The sequence below is a fragment of the Miscanthus floridulus genome, chromosome 8 (genome assembly GCF_019320115.1).
Source record: "Miscanthus floridulus cultivar M001 chromosome 8, ASM1932011v1, whole genome shotgun sequence".
Taxonomy (NCBI): Eukaryota; Viridiplantae; Streptophyta; class Magnoliopsida; order Poales; family Poaceae; genus Miscanthus; species Miscanthus floridulus.
The window spans coordinates 208,342,619-208,366,953 of NC_089587.1; the positions used below are offsets into that span (position 1 = coordinate 208,342,619).

The window sequence follows — 24,335 nt, forward strand, 5'->3', positions numbered from 1 at the left end:
AAGCAAGCTCGTAAGAATTAATTAATGAGACATGAGGGATTGCATATGGAATGGTCTCATATTTGAAGCTTGCTAAATTGAAATGAAAAAGATAACAATACAAATGAATGATTGATTCAACACAAGATGTGACTTGATGGCTTGAGATGGTGAAGATAGCAAGGAAAGACTTCGAGGTACTAAGCAAGGGTGAAGGGCAAGCGACGACTTGGCGGCCGAAGAACCTATCTAGGGTGAAGAAAGAAGTACTTGCATTTAGTTGAGGTACTAATCAAGCTACGATGGTCATATTGATGTGGAGGATCAAATCTATATTGGACAAAAGTGTTTGAAGTGACTTGATGCATTTAGAGTTATTCATATTTGATGAATGGAATCAAGTCACGTGCTCAAGATGGCTATGCTCAAGTGACAAGATCAATATCAACATGTTGGCACCCTTACTTGATGAAGATTGAAAGAGACGACATTAATTCAAAAGAGGTCAACTCAAGCGGTATAAATTCATTTTTCCTTTTATCTTGAGTTTAATAGGTATGTCGTACTATTAAGAGGGATGCATCATGTTGATAGATAATGTTTCATAAGTGCTCAAGCCAACCCATGTGAGTTTTGAGTATTTGAGAGACAAAAGAGTTAACTGATTTCTTGCTGGTCTGGCAATACCGGACGTGTCCGGTATTCATATCGGACGCGTCCGGTATTTGCCCAGCAATAGTAAAATTGTTGTTCTCGTGTTGGTTCGTCGGGAGTTCCGGCAGTGGTCGTGAGTTCCGACGTCTCGCGCTTTAACTAACTTGGAGAGTGCACTGTGGTGGTCATACCGGACATGTCCGGTATGGACGACCAGAGGCCAACGGCTAGTTTTTAAATACCTTGAGAGTCGGGAGTTCTGACGTAAGTCGAGAGTTCCGATGGTTGAAAGTTCCGGTATGAGTCAGGAGTTCCGACACCTCACATACTTTAAATCAGTTACATGGTTTTCAAATATGCTGAGGGTCGAGAGTTCCGACGTGAGTCAGGAGTTTCGACGGTCGGGAGTTCCGGCATTTATCGGGAGTTCCAACGCCTCACAACATCACTGTAACTTAGTTACCATTGGCGTAGTGTAAGTCATACCGGACATGTCGTCCGGTATGGCAACAGCTATAAAATGGCTAGTTTTTCCAAGGGGGTTATAAATACCCCAAGCCTCCACCTTTGGAGGCTGCTGATTCTGCTGGTTTCTATACATGTTTTTGAGCCTTGCCAACTCTCCCAAACCCTTTCTTAGTGAGTGTGCGATCCAAATAGCAAAATCCATTTGTGGGTTAAGGGAGAATTTGAAAAAGAGAGCAAGCCACCACTTGAGCACTTGTGCATATTGTCTATTTCGTGATTCACATTTGTTACTCTTGGACTCTTCGGTCCTAGACGGTTAGGCGTCGCCGGAGAGCACCCGAGAGATTGTGGTGTGCCTCAGAAAGTTTGTAATGGTCGATTCCGTCGCCTCGGAATCAACTAGTGGAAGGAGGAAAAGGAGTTGGAAAAGACTCCGGCTAGACCTTCGTGGTATCCTCTAGGGCTGACCTTCGCTAGGTCGCCCGCAACCCCTCAACGGAGAGTAGGACTCGCACGAGTCCGAACTTCGATAAAATAAATATCGTGTCTTAATTCGCATTTCATTCGATATTTGTGTTGCTCTTGCTCTTGTGCAGGTTACCTGTGTATATTGTAATATCTAGTAGGTACCTGCAATTTGATTTGAAGTTAGAAATCGAAAGAAGCTAGTTTAGGGCTATTCCACTGAAACCGTGTATACCGGACACGTCTGGTATAGCTACCGGACACGTCCGGTATTGATCACTGTGCCAGGCTGTTCTACTGAACACGTCCATACCGGATACGTCCGGTATACCTACCGAACACGTCCTGTATTTCCTGCCTGTGCTAAATATATTCATTCTTTGTTCTAACTTTGTATTGCAGGGTTGTAACTTCTATATATATTCTTTATACCTTGTTTACTCTGTAGCAAACTTGTGAGGGGTGGTACTACACTTAATTTGGAGTTTTCATTTTGGAAACTCTCTTTACTAATCGTTTCTGCATTTAAAGGTGTCAATTTTCAGAAACGCCTATTCACCCCCCTTTAGGCGGCATCCTAGGTCCTTTCAGCGCCGCCCTCTCTTTCCTTCTTCTCCGCTGCGTCTCTGGCCGATTGGAGTGACCGGTGAGTCTCTGAGCTTCCCCTCTTTCTTTTGCTATAGTTGCTAGGTAGTATAGGTCTCTGTGTAGCGCTGCCCGCGTGAGCCCTGCTCCGCTGAGCCGCCATGGCCGTCAGCCGTCACCGGCGAGGCCGCCCCAGGGCACACCGTCACCCCCACTACACTTCTCAGACACCCGCACACACGTTCACGTAGATACTTGAGTAGATTAGGGCCTCCAGGGCCGAGTCTAGTGCACCGCGCCGCCGTGACCTCTCCGGCGAGCCACCGCCACCGCCACAGGCACCTGCTGCCGACGGCGACCCCGCCACCGGCTGCGGCATGACCCAGCGGACCCCGTCCACCCCTCATCCACCGGCTGGTTTGAATGTTTGATGCCATGGATGACGTGGTGATGTGTGGATGACGTGGTGATGGCTGTCGGCTTTCCGTCCGCCGACAATATCATATCGGCTCTTTAGTCTGCCGATAAGTTCTATTGGCCTTCAGTCTGCCGATAAGTCTATGGGCACCGGCTGGTTTCAATGCTTGATGCCATGGATGACGTGGTGATGTGTGGATGACGTGGTGATGGCTGTCGGCTTTCTGTCCGCCTATAATATCATATCGGCTCTTTAGCTACCGATAAGTTCGCAGTCCGCCATCTACTCGTCGATAGAGTGCTATTTCAGCAATCTTTACATTACGACAGCTATTTCTGAATTTATTCATTAAAATAATATTAAATAAAAAAATTCTGCGGAAAAGTGACTTTGAAGGACCAAATCATACAACAAACTCTAGATGTCAACGCCCTAAGCCGCTAACAAAAACATATACCAGTACATAACTTTTTCTAGACAGATCTTGTGACTAAGTTATTATATACTTTCTCTCTCTTCAAAAATATAAATCGTTTTGACTTTTCTAAGATCATAGCTTTTGTCTACGTCATACATGCAAAGCCAATATATCTAGAAAAACAAAAATAACTTATAATTTAGAACGTAAAGAGAACATCTTATTATCGGTAGTCACACAATTTATAATCAAAATAATATTAGCTGAAATTGTAGGCATCAATTATGGGTAGGAAACTAGTCTGTCTTTTCTACTTCATTTTGAATGGAGATTATTGTTAGACGGCATGTGATATATTCATGCTAAAACCACGTGCCTCAAAACAAGTGTGGACTTCGCGCATTGAACTTTGAACTCATGTTGCAAACACAGCATAGTTCTGCTGGTTAGTTTTCTCGTGATGGAATCTGTCACACGAATTGAAGTCCTTGACTTTGGTGCAGATGCTCACATCTATCTGAATTTATTCTATGATTTAACAACGTTATTGTTCTGGTGGTAAATGACATACGTAGAGTGTGCCATGTGCGTGCATACGTCCATATAGATCAGTGTAAATGCATGTATGCAGTCAAATCCTTTAAATCTTTTATTGAGCACGTGTGGGTTGGCGACGCACGATTTCCTTCAGGCGTGTGTGTTGTACCCGCTGCTTCTATCGTGCCCGACGGCCCATGATTTGCTTGCCATTCATGCATGCATCTACGTCGGACATTGCTAACAAAGTACGGAGTAATAACAACAGAAAGAAGACAAGAGTGAAAGGAGTTTTCCATTGGGCTTGTGATTTGCTTGCATCCCATGCATGCATCTGCGCACGGGCGTTACTAACAAACGAAAAAAAAAAGATAAGAAGGAAACAGAACCACATATGATTCCATGCATGGAAATTGGACCGAGTCCTAGTCATTGCTAATGTTAGCAACACACGGCCGTGGATATCCCCTCCCACCTCCCCTCCTCTCGCATCATCATCGTGTTCTCCAATCCAAGACGAAGAGGCAGGCAATGGCGGCGGAGAACGGCCCATCACCTGGGAGGTTGGCGTCGGTTTACAGCGAGGTGCAGACGAGCCGCCTCCATCATGCGCTCCGGTTCCCCTCCGTCCTCTGCTCCCAATTCTCCCTCGTCAATGGGCCTCCCAGCTCAGCCACGGGGAACCCGGGTAACGAAGACCTGCATGCATGCATCCCTCGGCCTTGATCTTGTCTCGTTCCTTGGTTTTTCGTTCGAGCTTGTTTTTTTGCCTTACGTTCGGTTTTGGCCTGATCCCCGCAGATGAGATCGCGAAGCTGTTCCCTAACTTGTTTGGGCAACCGTCGGCGACATTGGTGCCGGCCAAAGAGGCAGTGGAGGGGAAGGCGCTGAAGGTCGGGGTGGTGCTCTCTGGTGGACAAGCACCCGGTGGGCACAATGTGATCTGTGGTATCTTCGGTGAGGTCTCTTTGATCCGTTCATAGAATATCAATGTTTCCAGAATTGCAACTAACAATGGCAGTATGATGTCACCATTTCCAGGCGTCGATTTAAAATTGGTTAGAGAATAGGATTGTGTTCAATTGTCTGTTCCCGTTTATTAACATATATTTATTTGGAGATTTCTACCTTTTCGCCACATGCATAGTAGTACATCTCGTGAAGTAATCTGGGCAGCTGGGCTGGGGGATCAAATTTTGGTTAATATCGGCTAATAAGTAATGAGCTCTGACGATTGATTAGTGGAGTTATTTAATTAAAGTAGCTTATTAAGATGAAGTGCACAGCTATTTTAGTATCTCTCGCTAATGAATCTGCCATTTTAGATTTCTTGCAGGAACACGCAAAGGGAAGCACAATGTATGGATTCAAAGGAGGCCCAGAAGGGGTGATGAAGTGCAAGTATGTCGAACTCAATACCGATTTCGTCTACCCCTACAGAAACCAGGTTATCCATGTTTTATTAATGATTTTAACTCAATGATATGCATTTAACCATGGTCTAGTTTTCCAATGTCACATTGCTTTAGTTGGAAAGGTACATAGGTCTTTGTCTTCGGTTGTGTAACATGTCGGTAGCCCTCCACTATTTGGCACACAAGTCTTCTAAACCATGCTTCCTTAGTTTGCTATCGATGAGAAACAGTACCTTCAATATGTTAGGGGACATAGCATTCTTTATTCTTGAGTATTTTATAAATACGTCGAAATTAAAAAACAAGTTAAGAGTACTTTTCTTCTTTTTTCCCATAGGGTGGATTTGATATGATCTGTAGTGGAAGGGATAAGATCGAAACACCAGAGCAGGTATGTCCTTTATCTCCAAGTTTTGCCTGCATAAGCTTGCTAAATACATCTTATTCCATATACTGAAGCATTTGTCAACTGTGGCTAAAATACTTCCCTTGTGGGGTCATCCAGTTTAAGCAAGCCGAAGATACAGCCAACAAACTTGAGTTGGACGGACTTGTTGTTATTGGAGGCGATGATTCAAATACTAATGCTTGCCTTATTGCTGAATACTTCAGGTTGGTTGCTTGCTAAGAGTGCAAATCACCATGCTGCTCCATCGAAAATGCTCTTTGTTCACTTTTGTTATGAAATAAGCTTTGTACTTAGACTTAAAAATAATAAGATATGGTATTTTTTTCTAAACAATGCCATCTTGAATTATGATGTGATAATGTTATTGTTTATAACAGTGGCAGAAGTTACATATGCTGCTAGAATGCAATCATTGCTGATTCTAATGGGGATTCTGTGCTTCATCACAAATAAATTTAGTAAAAATGTGACCCATGCTTAGTAAGAGGCATTTCTTTGTAGGGGAAAGAACCTGAAGACTCGTGTTATTGGGTGTCCAAAGACAATTGATGGAGATCTAAAATGCCATGAGGTCCCAACAAGTTTTGGATTCGACACCGCTTGCAAGGTACAATGTATTTTCCATACATAAAAGTTTTTTAGCAGGTAAAAAAATTAGCCCTTTTTAAGTCAAAGAATGTCACAACAACCTTTTCTACTCTATTGTGTGATACAGATTAAAAAAATCTTAACTAAGTAACCATATTTTTATTCAACACTGATCTCGGAAGACTTGTATACTCATGTAGAACTAGCCATATAATGTAATTCGTGTATTATATTTTGTAGATATACTCTGAAATGATTGGAAACGTGATGACTGATGCACGATCATCAGGAAAATACTACCATTGTAAGCTATTGTGCTTATTTGCTTTTGTTATAAGCTGAATTTTTTATTTCCTAAAAGGAACCATTTGCATAAACATGAACAAATTAAATAAGTAGTGATTGCGTTACCTACCTCATTAAATATTTGTTATAGATTGCTCATACATCATTTTTCATTAGTTCAACCTACATGAATCATAGGAAAAAGTCTACTTAACCCCCACCTTTCATACTTGGTCTACTTCACCCCCAACTATGAAACCGTCTGTTTTACCCCCTGAACTTTCTAAAACCGTCTATTTTACCCCCTGGGCGTTTTTTGGCAGAGGGTTTGCTACAGTAACAGCGGGTCTGCTACAGTAACGGTGGGTTGGCTACAGTGCCGGTGGTTTTGAATTTTCTTTTTTTTATTTGTTTTCGGTGAATTTTTGAAAAATCATAGTAAATCATAGAAAAATCATAAAATGAAAAATCTAATTTTATTGGACTCCATATGAGTAGATCTACACAGTGAATATATAATACGGTATGCTCACTAGTAGAGAACAGACCTTTGATCCTCGGCCAAAATGGGCTCTAGTCCCGGAATTTTTTGGCCCCGGGACTAGAAATACCTTTAGTCCCGGTTAGAGGCTCCAACCGGGACTAAAGGTCCCTGCCCAACGACTACTGCGCCAGACAGAGGTGGCAGGGACCTTTAGTCCCGGTTGGATCCACCAACCGGGACTAAAGGTATACTTTTACTCCCGGTTGGTGGATCCAACCGGGAGTAAAAGTCTACTCCCGGGCCGTGGCTGCGCCCGGGGTTGGAAAGTTACCTTTAGTCCCGGTTGGATCCACCAACCGGGACTAAATGTTCTCCCTTTATAAATCGGCCGTCTCCTTCTTCCTCCCCGAGCCCGAGCTCAGCACATTTTGAAGTTCACTGCACTAGTGTTCTTGCTTCCTCCCTCCCTCTATTGTTCCTCCATCCATTCTACGATTCCTCCGTCGATTTCTTCGATTCCTCCGTCGATTCTTCAGTTGTAAAGGTTACCAATCTCATACTCTTATTTTTCACCATTTTCTTATGCCATTTTGTTCACTATATATATTTATGGTTCTTTATTGTGGTTTTTTTTATTTGTAAGCAATTTGAGCTCAAAATCAATTCAAGCTTGCATATTTACATGAAAGAAGGTTAAAGTAGCTAGTTGAACTTGCGGACCGTGTTCATCTCGGCGACCATGTTCTCTGCCGAGCGGTAACGGACGTCAAGGAGGAGCTTTGATTCTACGAGGGAGAGCGGCAGCGGTCGTGGAAGACCGTGTTCCCTTCCTCGTAGAATCGGAGCTCTTCCTTGACCAAGTACGGTGCCGTCCGGTGGAGAAATGCTCGCCGAGATGATCACGTAAGCAAGTTCAACTAGTACGGATGGTTATTTATTCACATATCCCGATATCGTCGCAGTAGTCTGTCAATCACCGTACTTTTTATTTTAACTTTTTATGAAATGAAAAACTTAGAAAATTATAGAAAATCCGTACTAGTTGAACTTGCGGACCGTGTTCATCTCGGCGACCATGTTCTCTGCCGAGCGGTAACGGACGTCAAGGAGGAGCTTTGATTCTACGAGGGAGAGCGGCAACGGTCGTGGAAGACCGTGTTCCCTTCCTCGTAGAATCGGAGCTCTTCCTTGACCAAGTACGGTGCCGTCCGGTGGAGAAATGCTCGCCGAGATGATCACGTAAGCAAGTTCAACTAGTACGGATGGTTATTTATTCACATGTCCCGATATCGTCGCAGTAGTCTGTCAATCACCGTACTTTTTATTTTAACTTTTTATGAAATGAAAAACTTAGAAAATAGTTAGAAAATTATAGAAAATCCGTACTAGTTGAACTTGCGGACCGTGTTCAGCTCAGCGAGCATGTTCTCTGTTGAGCGGTAACGAACATCAAGGAGGAGCTTTGATTCTACGAGGGAGAGCGACAACGGTCGTGGGAGACCGTGTTCCCTTCCTCGTAGAATTGGAGCTCTTCCGTGGCCAAGTACGGTGCCGTCCGGTGGAGAAATGCTCGCCGAGATGATCACGTAAGCAAGGTCAACTAGTACGAATGGTTATTTATTCACACGTCCCGATATCGTCGCAGTAGTCTGTTATGTGTGTACACTCCCATTCTTCTGTTAATTTGCGGAAATATCATGTGAATTACTTACCTACTGCAGTAAAAGACGAGAACACAATGACCATTAAAAATATCATTGTTTAGAGATCTAGATAATTTTATAGTTTCTTAATTTTATTTGTTTATAAAAGGAGAAATTTATAGTGTATTAAAAAATGAGTATAGAGAGTAGATGGCAACTGCTTCCGGGTCCTCGGCCTCTCATGGGTTTCCAAAGCGACTTAGGCCGGGCCTTCCTCTCATTCCATGCGGCAAGTGTCGTGATGAGACGAAGATTGTGATGGAGTACTGTTGACACCGTTTTTTGCACGTGTCAAAATGATCAGAGTGGGCTAATCGGCAGGAGGAAAGTTACTGTATATGCTGACAACCGATGAAAATCAGCTTGTAAAGATGGTTGCCGATGAATGGTGGTGATCGATGGAAAGGTTGATTTAGACTCGGACGTTGCCGATAAGGTTGGAGATGTTGTTGTCGATGCCGATGAAGGAAGGCTTGAAGACTACTGCCGATGAAACAGGAAGTATGCCGATGAAAAGGAGGTCGGTGAGAATTCTATCGTAATTGAGGCAGACAGGGAAATAGATAGGAGTTGATTTCCTTTTTTATGTTTATTAGAGTATGATTCATGTAAGAGTCACGTGTTTCCTTAGATATGGACTTGGTGTCCTAATCGTATTTGGTTATGTCTCTTTGGATCAGGGTATAAATATAGATTGAGGGGCAATGTAAGAGATATATCAATCAATATCAAAACCAATTTTTACTCCTATTTGCATCTACTTACTTTTCGGCGACTTCGTCAATTTGTATACTTTTTTCTTTTTACGAGTTCTCATTGATTCGGCGAGCTGCATCGCTTCAGTGCGACCTTCGGCGATTCTCGAGTTCCACGTGAGTACCTCTTGGCCGTGACTTCCGGGCGTATCGCTGTTGTCAGGACCAAAGTGCTCGTATCTTCATCCTTGTCGATTAACAGGTCAAATCGACTGGCACGCTTTGGATATCGATTCGGGTATTAGCCCTTTGTGTTTGCAGATCCACTTTTGCATCAACACATCTTTTGGCACGCCCGGTGGGACCAATCAATCCGATCAATATGTTCAATTCCGAGATCGATTCAGGGAACATTATCGTGGTATCAGAAGAAGATCTTAAGGAAGAGCAGAGGCAGGCTATGGAAAAGGCTGTAGAAGAATACAGGCAGCTTTGTCTGAAATCGTTTAGCCTGAACAAGAGTGGACAAGTCATCCAGAAGCAAGATTTGCCGTTGCCTCGACAGGTTACCTTTGACTCCAATCCTGGTAAACTTCAAGAGATGGTTAATTCTGCAGTAAATCATGCTTTGATTAATCATTCCAATGTGCTGTCCAATACTGTTCATAATGCTGTGGTTCGAACTCTCAAAGAAGGACAAGCGTCACCGCATTACGTTGGGCCTGCCTATCACCAACCAGAGCCGGCATCTGTCAATACTCTATCGGCTCCCTCGGCCGTTGTGGGTACAGAAGTTACTTCCCCTCCAGTATCGGTAGGCTTACCTAATATTCAATCTACACCGATACGATCAGATCAGGTACTACCAGGAGGACGAGTTCAGCTTAATACAGATCTATTGGCATCAGCTATGTCAGGCCCTGTGTCTCAGAATAGCCAGATTCCTGCTAATTGGTGGGGATATGGTATGCCTCCGGAATCATCTGCTTTCAATCCTGGGTTACCTCAAGTGTTTGATGCAGCAGGAAAAGCTCCTATACCATCGGCTATTTCGCCGATGGCTCAAGTGCCTCAATATGCCACAGCAACTACTGTGCAGCCAACTCCCGGAGGTTTCCAGATGCCTTTGGTTCAAATACCCAATTCAAGTCCATCGGCAAGCTTACTGCCGATGCAGCAGAAAGCCCCTGCTATGAGTCAAACTGGGGTTCAGTTCATGCCTCAAGCTGGTTATAATTATCCAACAATGTCAGCAAATTACCAGCCATCGGTAAGTTTTGTACCGATGAGTTCTAATAATGGTTGGTCAGGACAACCTGTTCAACATACAGTTCAGCAAAATCAGCAGGGTGCAGGGATTCAACAAGGTCATATGCAAGCTGGTTTCCAGAATCAAGCATCGGCAGCACAGCCGATGAATCTTTTCCAGTAGGCTAATGGACCACAAGTAACGACAAATATGCCGATTGCTGGAGATCATGGGCCACAAAGATATGTGGAGGGATATCAGCAGGCACCTCCTGTAGAAATTCAGCCAGTTCGTCAGCAGGAGGCTGATGCTTTGTGGGCTGATAAGATAGCAGAAATTATGAGGGATCAGTTTGGGATAAAGCCCAAGGTCAATACTTATTCTTATCGGACTCCATACCCTCCTGCATATGACTTGATTCCTCTTCCAAATTGGTACAAGGTACCAGATTTCACTAAATTCTCTGGGCAAGACGATACATCAACAATGGAACACGTCAATCGCTTCATTATTCAATGTGGAGAGGCAGCTAGCAGAGATGAATTAAGAGTTCGATTATTTTCATCATCTTTGTCTGGATCAGCATTTACATGGTTCATTTCATTACCACCAAATTCTATTATTACTTGGGCTGATCTAGAGAAACAATTTCATAAGTATTTCTTTGCTGGAATCCATGAAAAGAAGCTTACCGATTTAGTAAAATTGAGACAGCATAATGATGAATCGGTAGAAAGCTTTGTGCAAAGGCTACGAGATGTAAAAAATAAGTGCTACAGCCTAGTGCTGGATGATCGGCAGCTTGCCGATCTGGCTTTCCAAGGGTTATTGCCACATCTTAAAGACAGATATGCTTCTCAGGAGTTTGAAAGCCTCAGTCATCTTGTGCAAAGGATCTCTGATCAAGATACTAGGGTTTTTGAACCTAAAAAGAATTGGAGTAAAAAAGTATCATTTGTTGAAGAAGTAGGAGATTCTGATTCTGATGAAGAACCCGTTATCGGCTTAGCTGAGTGGGTTAAGAATAAAAAGCCGATATCTTGTCCCTTTGGTCAGAAAGAGCCAGAAAAATTTACCTTTGATATCACCAAGGCCGACAAGATATTTGATCTTCTGCTTCAAGAGGGCCAAATTAAGCTGTCACCTAATCATGTGATCCCATCGGCAGAAGAGTTGAAGAAAATCTTGTACTGCAAATGGCACAATGCAACTTCACACAGTACAAATGAGTGCAAGGTATTCAGGCAACAGTTACAATCGGCTATTGAATCTGGGAGAATTAAGTTTGGTACTTCCAAGGCCCAGAAGCCGATGAAAATTGATCAACACCCTTTTCCAGCAAATATGTTGGAGGCCAAAGGGAAGACCAAGGTATTGACGTTAGAGGCTGCTGAGAAAAATGCATCAGTGGATCCCCAACATCGGATAACTACCGATGATGCAAAAAGTAAGGGTTTGCTGGGAGAAAGCAGTAGTTCCAAAAATCCTCCTCGACCTGGCATTGTGGTTACTCATCGAAGGCAGCAGGAGGGTTGGCGTCAGCGTAATGACCGATATCGACAACAGCAAGAAGTGAGACGTCGGGAAGAATGGAATCGGCATAAAGATCATTGGAGGTGCCCGTTTTTCATCCATTGCTGGGAAGAAGGTATTAAATTGCCAACTGTTGAAAATTGCCCTGAGTGCAATGGTTATTATGGGGTCAATCGGTCAGAAAGGAGGTTTCAACCTGGCAATCAGGGTTTATTTATCAATGAGCCGATCAGAGGCAGAGCATCAGTGCATGATCGGCTGGGGGGCAGACTTAGTGTACATGAAAGGCTTGGTAAACGCACTGGATATTTTCCAAGGAATCAAGAGGAGCTTGAGGAAATGGCAAACGCAAGAGTTCCCGGTGAGGAAATATTCTACAGGGACCCTAATATACGCCGTGTAGAATCAACTAGGACCTGTTATCAGCCAGTTTGGAAAACCAAGTTTCCTCGATGGTGCCCGGAGGGTCTGACAAAGACACAGAGAAGGAGGATGCAACGTGAGCGTCAGAAGGATTTATACCAAGAGGAAAATTCCTCCAATGAGAGGTCCGGTCATCAGCAGTGGCTGGTAAAACACAAAAATAAGGGTCCATCGGCAGATGTTAATATGGTATTCATGTTGCCGATGGAGTTTTTGGCACTATCTGATAATGAGGAAGAAGTTGTTCTCTCTGATCAAGTAGCTCAGTTGACACTAGATCCAATGATAGCTGTTTTTGAGAAACCTACCGATGACGAGAGACAGCACCTTAAGGCTTTGTTTGTGAAAGGCAGAGTTGATGGGCAGCCTGTATCTAAGGTACTTATCGACGGAGGGGCTGCGATTAATATTATGCCCTATGTGATGTATCGGAAACTTGGTAAGGGAGATCAAGACTTGACCAAAACCGATATGATGCTGAAGGATTTTGAAGGCAATGTGTCACCGGCTAAAGGGGCAGTATGCGTTGAATTGACCATCGGCAGCAAAACCTTGCCGACGACTTTCTTTGTTATTAATGGCAAGGGTGCATATAATCTGCTTCTAGGGAGGGATTGGATTTATGCTAATTGTTGTGTTCCTTCTACAATGCATCAATATCTCGTACAGTGGATTGGGGATAAGATTGAGGTTGTCCCTAGTGATTCTTCTTATATCATCGCATCGGCAGAATCAGATACTTATGAGCGAACTAAATGCATATCAGGAGAAGTTTGGGAAAAAGAGTTCCTTAGAGTTGCTGATTATGAAATTCCACCGATCCAAGCAGTCGGTTCTGAAGAAGAGTTTTAATGGATAGGTTTGCCGATGATGGAAAATTAGGTCAAGGGTTCACATCGGCAGATGATTTAGTAGAAGTAGATATTGGTGATGGCGATAGGACAATACCTACTTTTATTAGTGCTAAGTTAGATTCCAAGTGTAAGCAACGAATAACTGATTTGTTAAAAGAGTATAAAGATTGTTTTGCTTGGGATTATACTGAGATGCCTGGATTACACCGATCGATAGTTGAACATCGGTTACCTATCAAATCTGGATTTCGGCCACATCAGCAGCCAGCGCGCCGATGCAACCCTAATATACTTCCTGACATTAAGGCCGAAATAACTAAATTAATTGAGGCAAAGTTTATTCGGCAGTGTCGATATGCAGAGTGGATCTCTAATGTGGTTCCTGTTTATAAGAAAAATGGAAAACTTCGTGTTTGTATTGATTTCAGGAATCTCAACAAAGCCACACCGATGGATGGCTATCCAATGCCGGTTGCTGATTTGTTGATTGATGCTGCAGCTGGACATCAAATTATCAGCTTCATGGATGGTAATGCAGGTTACAATCAAATATTCATGGCTGAAGAAGATATTCCCAAGACTGCTTTCAGATGTCTAGGCCATGTAGGTTTGTTTGAGTGGATAGTCATGACGTTTGGTTTGAAAAATGCCAGTGCTACTTATCAAAGAGCTATGAACTTTATTTTTCATGAATACATTGTCACATTGGTGGAGATCTATATTGATGATGTAGTGATTAAGTCTGGAGATATCATGAAACATCTAGCCGATCTACGAAAGATACTGGAGTGCACAAGAAAGCATGGATTGAAGATGAATCCTAATAAATGTGCATTTGGTGTATCGGCAGGTCAATTCTTGGGTTTTATGGTGCATCAGCGGGGCATCGAGATCAGTAGGAAGTCTATTGATGCAATTAACAAGGTGGTTGCTCCTGCCAATAAGACTGAATTGCAATCTTTGATCGGGAAGATTAATTTCATTAGAAGATTCATATCTAATCTGTCGGGTAAGATCAAGGCTTTCAGTCCGTTACTTAAATTGAAAGCCGATCAGGAATTTGTATGGGGAGGTGAGCAGCAGTTAGCCCTCGATGAAATTAAGAAATATTTAACAAATCCTCTAGTGCTAGTTCCACCTCAACACGGGAAGCCTTTCAGGTTGTATTTGTCAACTGATGATACCGTTATCGGTTCAGCTCTTATTCAAGAATTTGAAGGGAAAGAACGTGTTGTTTATTATTTGAGCAGAAGATTAGTGGATGCTGAGACGAGGTATTCGGCCATCGAAAAATTATGTCTGTGTTTATACTTTTCTTGTGTCAAATTAAGACATTATTTGTTATCTGCCAAATGTACGGTCATATGCAAAGACGACGTAGTCAAGTATATGCTGTCGATGCCGATATTAAGTGGTAGAATCGGCAAGTGGATTCTAGCATTGTCAGAATTTGAATTACGTTACGAATCGACTAAGGCAGTTAAGGGGCAGGTTATGGCTGATTTCGTCACTCAGCATTGTAATACAGTGGATTCTCTGGAGGTTGCTCCTTGGACACTTTTCTTCGATGGGTCCACATGTGGTGAAGGAGCAGGTATCGGCATTGTGTTGATTTCACCTCAAGGAAGGAAGTATGAGTTTTCATTGCCGATTGTTGCTACATCGACAAACAATCAGGCTGAATACCAAGGCTTAATAAAAGGGTTAGAATTGCTGAAGGAGATACGTGCCGATGCTGTTGAAATCTTCGGTGATTCTATGCTAGTTATAAATCAATTGGCTGGGATTTATGAATGCCGAAGTGAAGTTTTAATTTCGTATTATGAAAGATGTTTGCAATTGTTGAAAGGATTTAGAGATTTTCGTCTTGAACATATTTCTCGACTGCACAATGAAGAGGCTAATCGGCTAGCTCAGCATGCTTCAGGGTATCAGCCTATTCGGGAAGTGCTGACATCAGCAGTTGATACCGATGACTAGAGAAAGGAGATTGTCAATTATTTAAAGGATCCATGTAAAAAGGTTGAAAGACGTATAAGGTTCCAAGCTACCAAGTATGTGCTCCTCGATGATGAATTATATTACCGAACTACAGATGGAGTTTTACTCAGATGTGTTAGCAGTGATGAATCGAAAAGCTTGATGGGTGAAATTCATGAAGGAGTGTGTGGAGCGCATCAATCGGCTTTCAAGATGAAGTAGATGATCAGAAGGAATGGGTACTATTGGCCGACTATTCTTGAAGATTTTTTTAAATATTTTAAAGGATGTCAGGAGTGTCAAAAGTTTGGTAATATTCAAAGAGCGCCTGCATCGGCTATGAACCCTATAATTAAACCTTGGCCATTCCGGGGATGGGCTATCGATCTCATCGGTCAGATTTATCCGCCATCGAGCAAAGGACATAAATTTATTCTGGTTGCTACCGATTATTTTACAAAATGGGTTGAGGCGATTCCTTTAAAAAAATGTGACATCGTCTAATATGATTGATTTTGTGAAAGAGCATATTGTTTACCGATTTGGTATTCCTTAAACTATCACTACTGATCAGGGTACTATGTTTACATCGGGAGAGTTTGATGAGTTTGCTGTCGGTATGGGAATTAAAGTTTTAAATTCTTCTCCATATTATGCTCAAGCCAATGGTCAGGCTGAGGCTTATAACAAAGGGATCATCAAACTCATTAAGCGCAAAATTAAAGAAAATCCTAAGAGGTGGCATACGATATTAAATGAAGCCTTGTGGTCATATCGGATGTCATGTCATGGTGCAACCAAAGTAACGCCTTATCAGTTAGTATATGGACACGACGCAGTATTGCCTTGGGAAATTAAAACTGGCTCTAGGCAAATACGTTTTCAAAATCAGCTGACAGCCGATGATTATGATACTCTTATGAAGGATGAGTTGGAAGATGTGGCGGGTCATTGGTTAAGGGCCTTGGTTAGCATCGAAGAAAATAAGAAAAGAGTAGCCAGATGGTATGACAAGAAGGTGAAGGTAAAAGAGTTTGCCGATGGAGATCCGGTCTGGAAATTGATTTTACCGATTGGGACTAAAAGTTTGAAGTTTGGAAAGTGGTCTCCTAATTGGGAAGGTCCATAGCGGATAAATCAGTCTGTTCCTGGTAACGCATATATTCTAGAAACCCTCGAAGGGGTTGTGTTTCCCAGAGCATTAAATGGAAAATATTTAAAGAAATATTACCCTAGTATCTGGATGGATGCATAAAAGTATAAGTGCCGATAACAGTCCTATCGGCTAGAATTATACAAGGATTGTTAATGTCTCATAAAGTGCCGAGGCAATAGACAAGATTTACAAGTTTAACAAGGATTGGATAGCCAATATCGCACGCAGGCGAATTTGGTCGGCTTCCTTCATTTCTTTGATGTCTTCATCGGTAGCACCCTCCACAGGCTTGAGTTTTTTCTTCATGGCCAAGGCTTTGCGAGCCTGGATGTCTCTTTCTTGCTGAAGAGCCTTGATGGCATCGGGTAGCTGGCTTTCTTCTTGTTGGGCATGAGTTAAGGCTGCCTCAACTTCTTTCAATTCAGCCAATAGAGCCGTCCTCTTTGCCGATAAATCTAAGATTTTCTGCTTAAGTTCAGCGCCCGAAGTCTGCAAGTTGCCGATGCCCTTGTGCTTCTCATCGGCAATCTGTTTCAGTTGTAGCATCTCTTCTTTGAGTTGAGCCTGAGCTACTCTATCGGCAATGCATTGAGCAGCCCATTGATATTGTAGTTGGCGGCTTTCTAAATGGGCTGCTGGGAAAAGTGCTTCTTCAACATCGGCAGGGACCTGGCCACGGATTGTTTTGAAAATTGCCTTTGCGGGGTCCGAATCATCTACCAGTTGGGCGGTATACTGCTGTAACAAGTCCAGGAGAGCTTCCAACTTGGACTTAATTTCTGCCGATATTGTTCCCAGTGCAAGGGAAGAACTTGCTTCCTCTCCATCATCATCAGAAACGTCAATGGCAAAAGAAAATAGGCTGTTTGGGGAGTCTTGTTCCTGAGGAAAAAGAAAAAGAGGTCAGTTAAGGATGAGTATGAATATTATAAATCGACTAGGTCAATTGGCTTACCTGTTTCAAGGCAATTTCCTGTGCTTGGCTGGAGGAAGCAGTCTGGAGTGTGCCGTGTGGAGGATCGGCTGAGCTTGCCGATGGGATATCCTCTGTGGCCTCATCGGTGGTTGGCCCTTGGGGTATGATGGCCGATGGTATGTCCTGTACAGGAGGATTGACTGTTTGCTCAGTTGCATCGGTTGATTCTGGCCGACTTGCAGACGTTGGGGCAGGTGTGGGGATCGGCATGGACTTTTGTCGTTTTGGCTGTGCCTCGGCATCTGTTAAGGCTTTGCGCTTTGCTTGGGCCTCAGTAATGGTTGGCTGGGGGGCATCGGCACTTGTTGGCTGTGGAGCTTGAACATCTGGTACGCTTGCCGATGTACCCATTTGTTGCTACAAAACAAGTGTAAGGTATGATATTTAACAGATAAAATGTGAGAATCGAAGGAATACCTCTGAAGGTTTGTCAGAGGTAGTGGTGCTTGATGTCGGAGGAATTGCCGATGACGATCCAGCAGAGGCTCTTACACCCTGATGATTAATGTTAATACAGTTTGTGATCGGCATGAGTGGAAATAAACAGGGTTGTTACCTTAAATGCCTTGATCAGGGTTGTAGCAGCAGCCAATGGAGTGGCCCTAGCTGTAGCCAATTTGGACTTGGAGGTAATAGTCTTGGCGCGGGTCTTCTGGTGAGTCAAAGCAGCTAAGGTGGGGGCGTTGTAGCCGATCGATGATATCGGGGAAACAGGCCGAAGATCGAAGGGTTTCCCACTTTTGCTCATAGATGGTGCTGGGTTGTTAACCTGTTACGAGAAAGTTAGTCACCGATATATAAAAGGAAAAAGCACAAGGGAGTTAAAAGAAACTTACTGCATCATCGGGAATGGCATATTCAGGGTCGATCATGTGCCGATATGTGTGAGCAGATGTTGCGAACAGGTGTTCCCTCCACTCTCGCCACCATTGCTTATATGATTCGGTGATGAAAGATACTGGTGTCCAGTTGGATAGATCGACATCTGCAGTATCGGCATCGGGGGAGAGTTGCACTACCCTGTTCCAATCTGTTCCGCAGGTGATTGTTTCTCTGGGTTTGACCACATCAGCAAAACAAAGTTTGATTGGCAGTTGCTCAAAAGCCAATTGACAGGATATTGCCGACGGGTTGTAAAATTCATACGTGATGTTGGTGTTTTTCCCGCTACCGAATGTGTTTACTGGGATTGCCCTGGGAGTAATAATGGCCATCATGAGTTCATTATCCCGATTCAGAGTGTCATCGGCAAAGTTGAAAAGAAGGGGGAATCTGTTTTCTTCATCAATATAAGGTACCCAGGCCCTATGGTCACGAGAAAGACCATTGTACAAGCTTTGGAAGAATCTGCCGATCTGGTCTTCATTGGCCTCTGTTCCAGGGAGGACAATTATGGCTTCACCAAAATTGAGGGGTGAGCGTGTTGCCGATTCCTCGTCCCCAAGCACGTGGTTTTCAGCAATTTCTCGTGGGAATTGTTGGGCAAAGAAGTCCCATTGTAAGCGTTTGTGCATATGGGCATTCAGCCACATGTTGATAAACCACCACGGGCCTCCTAAGTTGCCGATAGGTTCGCCAAGCAAAAGTTTCTGAGACACTTGATGAAGAAGATGATAAGTGGAGCTCAAAAGGTATCGGCCAAGAGGGAACCTTACACTATTGGCCAAGAGTTCAGCTGCGGGGAGGAAGGCGTTGGTTGGTCCTACTGATCGACCACAGAAGATAAATTTTTCTAACCACATATTCAAGAATGTGGCATGTTCCCTCTGGTTAACTGTCCCGGTCCTCTGGCATTCTTGAATATATCCTGTCCAACCGCCGATGTTGCGGGTATTCACCCTATATTCAGATTTCCTGCCATAGATGGAGCCTTCATCGGCAGTTGAGATGTCCAAGCCAGTGAGCATGTAGACATCGGCGAGTGTGGGAGTAGCTGGGCCATGTCCAAACAGAAAAGTGTTTGTTGTGTCTGACCAGAAGTAAGTAGCTGCAATCATCATTAACTCATTCTTTTGCATATCGGCAATGGATAGCCTAATGCATTGGTCTAGCTTCCGTTCTGCCCAGTGCACTTGCATCGATCTATTGACCCTCAAGTACCATTCTTTCCACCCTTTGGTGGTTTTGGGCCAAGATCGGAATGTATCTTTCCATAATTTCAGAGAGAAATTTTGGGCTCTAAAAGGGATTCTGTTAACTTCTGCATTAATCAGATCAGTTGGATCTGGGTTGCCCATTGGTCCTAGGCATTGGACATGCGGCTGATCGGTTGGAATGACTAATTTGTTGCGAAGTTCCTAAGTTTAAGAGGATCCGAAGAACAAAGAAAAGGAGGAAAAATTACCAACTGTATGAACTCGCAAAGACCAGAGGAATCGAGGTAAAGAGTAATGGAAGTGGAACGAACCGCAGGAACGTCGAAGTTGATTGCCATTATCTTGAGGTGGATGGGGGCACGAGCTGGAGATTCGAGGTTGGCGCTGAGTTCTTGTTGGCTGAGGCCGCGCAGTTGTTCGTCGGAGGCGCCGCCAGAGAGAGAATGCCAAAGATTGGAGTATGAGGGTAGAAGACAAGCGTTCCAAGAGATCTATTTATAAGCCGCTTGGAGTAGGGGTATTCTGGACCTATTTCTATACCGCGTGCATATAGGTCGAGGTAATTCAGATGGATATGGTAACTGTTCGCACGATAATTAAGGGATTGTACAGATGATTTGATGGCAAGTAATCATGACTTGGAAGAGATCTCGGTACAGGATATTTTAATTCTGTAAATGGCGGCATTATTATGTTAAGATCTTGCCGATGGGTTATTGTTTCGGTGTCTTAACCATAATCAGGGCAAGGGTGGTTGGAAATTGTGCGATATTTACTGAGGTGCGTGAATCAGGACTAGATTTGATTGGATTTGATAACAGATCAAGTTTTGGCTTGGAGGATGAGTTACGGTAATTGGGCGAAGGCAAACGTTATCTGGAGTAAATTTCGGAGCATTAATGGTTTTATACTCCGAAATTGGGGGGCATGTGTTGACACCATTTTTTGCACGTGTCAAAATGATCAGAGTGGGCTAATCAGCAGGAGGAAAGTTACTGTATATGCTGACAACCGATGAAAATCAGCTTGTAAAGATGGTTGCCGATGAATGGTGGTGATCGATGGAAAGGTTGATTTAGACTCGGGCGTTGCCGATAAGGTTGGAGATGTTGTTGTCGATGCCGATGAAGGAAGGCTTGAAGACTACTGCCGATGAAACAGGAAGTATGTCGATGGAAAGGAGGTCGGTGAGAATTCCATCGTAATTGAGGCAGACAGGGAAATAGATAGGAGTTGATTTCCTTTTTTATGTTTATTAGAGTATGATTCATGTAAGAGTCACGTGTTTCCTTAGATATGGACTTGGTGTCCTAATCGTATTTGGTTGTCTCTTTAGATCAGGGTATAAATATAGATTGAGGGGCAATGTAAGAGATATATCAATCAATATCAAAACCAATTTTTACTCCTATTTGCATCTACTTACTTTTCAGCGACTTCGTCAATTTGTATACTTTTTTCTTTTTATGAGTTCTCATTGATTCGGCGAGCTGCATCGCTTCAGTGCGACCTTCGGCGATTCTCGAGTTCCGTGTGAGTACCTCTTGGCCGTGACTTCCTGGCGTATCGCTGTTGTCAGGACCAAAGTGCTCGTATCTTCATCCTTGTCGATTAACAGGTCAAATCGACTGGCACGCTTTGGATATCGATTCGGGTATTAGCCCTTTGTGTTTGCAGATCCACTTTTGCATCAACAAGTACCGAGTGAAGAAGGAGGGTCCCAACAAGGATCGTATCTTCTACAAGTGTCCGGATCGCAATGTGAGTTATTTTATCGTATTTAATGATTATGGTTAGTTTATACCTATTTTCATGATGGTTGTGATTAAAGTTCTAATTTTTTGTTTTAATTTTAGTGGGATGGCAGTGGACGATGTTCAGGCTTCTACTGGGAGGAAGAGTATGTTGAACTCGTGCAAAAATATCTTGCACAACAGGCATATACGGCGGTTAATGAGGCAGTGATCCAGCCGAAGAAGCCCAAAGATGTTGCACAATTGGGGGATCTGTCTATTTTAGTTGAGATTGGTCGCGAAATCCTTGTGCTCCTGAAATGTATTTTAGCTTTAGTTCTTTTAGTGGTAGTTGGGATTGTCTACATTGTAGCGATGCTTTCATAAATTTGTATCATTTGTGGTGGCACGCATGTTGTATAAATAATTAATTATGATCTAGGTTTTAATATGATATTTATGTCATGTAATGCAGATGAGCCGTCATTGGATGTATAATGCTGATCGCCGCTCCCAAGAGTTCATTGACGGCGTGCATTCTTTGTTATGTGCGGCCGAGGCAAACAAACGCGACGGTTTCATGTGCTGCCCATGTGCCATATGTAAGAATACGGTGGAATATCCTTGCTCAAGGACTCTTCATTCACACTTGTTCAAGTCGGGTTTCATGCCAAACTATATTTGTTGGACAAAGCACGGAGAAACCGGTGTTGTAATGGAAGAAGGTGAAGAAGAACAATGGGACGACAATGATATTATTCCTGATGGTGCGTGCTTCAATGATACTGCAATGGGAGAAGCTGAAGAAGAGGTAGCCGTAGAAGATGAGCCGGCTGATGATCTTTCTCAGGTCATTCGTGACGCACAAAGAGAATGTGAAAGTAAAAAGGAGAAGATCAAGTTCGAGCGGATGCTAGAAGATCACAAGAAATTGTTGTACCCAACTTGTGATGCAGGGCAGAAAAAGTTGGGAACCACACTAGAATTGCTGCAATGGAAGGCAAAGAATGGTGTATCTGACAAGGGATTTGGAGAGTTATAAAAATCCAAAAGAAGATGCTTCCGAAGTACAATGAATTGCCCGCCACTACCTACGAAGCAAAACAAGTTGTCTGTCCTATGGGGCTAGAAATAGAGAAGATACATGCATGTTCTAATGACTGCATCCTATACCGTGGCAAAGAGTACGAGAAATTGGATGCATGCCCGGTATGGCATGCGTCGCGGTATAAGATCAGGCGAGATGACCCTGGTGATGTTGAGGGCGAACGTCCGCGTAAGAAAATCCCTGCCAAGGTTATGTGGTATGCTCCTATAATACCACGCTTGAAACGTCTGTTCAGAAACAAAGAACATGCAAAATTGTTACGATGGCATAAAGAAGACCGTAAGGTAGACAATATGTTGAGACACCCTGCTGATGGGTCCCAGTGGAGAGCAATCGACAGAGAATTCCTGGAGTTTGCAAATGATGCAAGAAACTTAAGGTTTGCTTTAAGTACAGATGGTATCAATCCTTTTGGAGAGCAGAATAGTAGTCATAGCACTTGGCCTGTTACTCTAAGTATCTACAACATTCCTCCTTGGTTATGCATGAAGCGGAAGTTTATTATGATGCCCGTGCTCATCCAAGGCCCGAAGCAACCTGGCAATGACATCGATGTGTACCTAAGACCACTTATTGATGAACTTCTCATTTTGTGGAATAAAGAAGGTGTACGTGTGTGGGATGAGTACAAACAGGAACACTTTGATCTGCGAGCATTGTTGTTCATAACAATCAATGATTGGCCTGCTCTAAGTAATCTTTCAGGACAGTCAAACAAGGGATATAATGCATGCACACACTGCTTCGGTGATATTAGAGGTGTATTCTTGAAAAAATGTCGAAAGGTCATGTACCTTGGCCATCGTCGATTTCTTCCTGCAAATCACCCCGTAAGAAAGAAAGGCAAGCATTTTAAAGGGAAGGCAGACCACCTGACCAAGCCTCGCAACCGAACCAGCGAGGATGTACTCGATATGGTCAATGATGTGAAAGTCGTCTTTGGAAAAGGACATGGAAGCCAACCTATTCCGAAAGACGCTAATGGTCACGCACCCATGTGGAAGAAGAAGTCCATATTTTGGGACCTACCCTATTGGCAAGTCCTAGAGGTCCATAGCTCGATCGACGTGATGCACCTGACAAAGAATCTTTGTGTGAACCTGCTAGGCTTTATGGGTGTGTATGGAAAGCCTAAGGACACATTTGAAGCACGACAGGACCTGTGTTGTTTGAGAGAAAGAGACAACCTACATCCAGAGAAGACAGATGATGGACGCCATTACTTACGTCCTGCTAGCTACACTCTAAGCAAAGAGGAGAAGGAAATCATGTTTGAATGCTTAAACAACATCAAGGTACCATCTGGATTCTCCTCGAATATAAAGGGTATTATAAATGTGCCAGAGAAGAAATTCTGTAACTTAAAGTCCCATGACTGTCACGTTCTCATGACGCAATTACTTCCAGTTGCATTAAGAGGAATTCTACCTCCAAATGTACGTCTAGCCACCGTGAAGCTATGTGCATTCCTCAATGCAATTTCTCAGAAGGCAATTGATCCAACTGATCTAGCTAAACTACAGAATGATGTGGTTCAATGTCTCGTCAGCTTTGAGTTGGTGTTCCCTCCTTCCTTCTTTGATATTATGACACACCTCCTATTTCATCTAGTCAAGGAGATTTTCACTCTCGGTCCTGTGTTCCTACACAACATGTTCCCCTTAGAGAGATTCATGGGAGTCCTAAAGAAATATGTTCACAACTGTGCTCGCCCAGAAGGAAGCATCGCCAAGGGCTATGGAACAGAAGAGGTCATTGAGTTCTGTGTTGACTTTATTCCTGACCTTGACTCGATTGGTGTTCCAGAATCGAGACTTGAGGGGAGACTAAGCGGAAAGGGACACTAGGGAGGAAAACATATATTGGTACGGATGATGATTATTTCAATAAAGCGTACTACACAGTTCTACAGAACTCCTCTTTGGTAGATCCGTATATTGAGACACACAAGGATCTCTTACGATCCGAGTTTCCAGTGAAGACTGAAGCTTGGATTACGCGTAAGCACATGGAAACTTTCGGCAGTTGGTTGTGAAAAAAATGTCAAGGTGATGAGAGCATCCATGAGCAACTGTATTTATTGGCTATGCAACCATCATGGCATATCATCACATACAAAGGGTA

General features: G+C 43.3%; 1 protein-coding gene across 4 annotated transcripts; it reads left to right on the plus strand.

Annotated features, from left to right (window-relative positions):
* The first annotated feature begins 4,047 nt into the window (after nucleotides 1-4,047).
* LOC136474749 (pyrophosphate--fructose 6-phosphate 1-phosphotransferase subunit beta-like) lies at nucleotides 4,048-21,385 on the plus strand. 4 transcript variants are annotated; one of them, XR_010763011.1, is made up of 9 exons: nucleotides 4,048-4,212; nucleotides 4,326-4,481; nucleotides 4,850-4,971; nucleotides 5,277-5,330; nucleotides 5,445-5,551; nucleotides 5,850-5,955; nucleotides 6,177-6,240; nucleotides 20,842-21,131; nucleotides 21,227-21,285. XR_010763011.1 is itself a non-coding variant. In XM_066472304.1 (9 exons), the coding sequence occupies exons 1-9, from the start codon at nucleotides 4,056-4,058 to the stop codon at nucleotides 21,277-21,279; spliced, it is 903 nt and encodes a 300-aa protein (XP_066328401.1). In that variant the 5' UTR covers nucleotides 4,048-4,055; the 3' UTR covers nucleotides 21,280-21,385. The 4 variants fall into 4 exon arrangements, 3 of the variants coding, with proteins under 3 accessions (XP_066328401.1, XP_066328403.1, XP_066328402.1); XM_066472304.1 differs by having other exon boundaries at nucleotides 21,048-21,131; nucleotides 21,227-21,385; XM_066472306.1 differs by lacking the exons at nucleotides 20,842-21,131; nucleotides 21,227-21,285 and adding an exon at nucleotides 8,713-9,033.
* The last annotated feature ends 2,950 nt before the right edge of the window (nucleotides 21,386-24,335 follow it).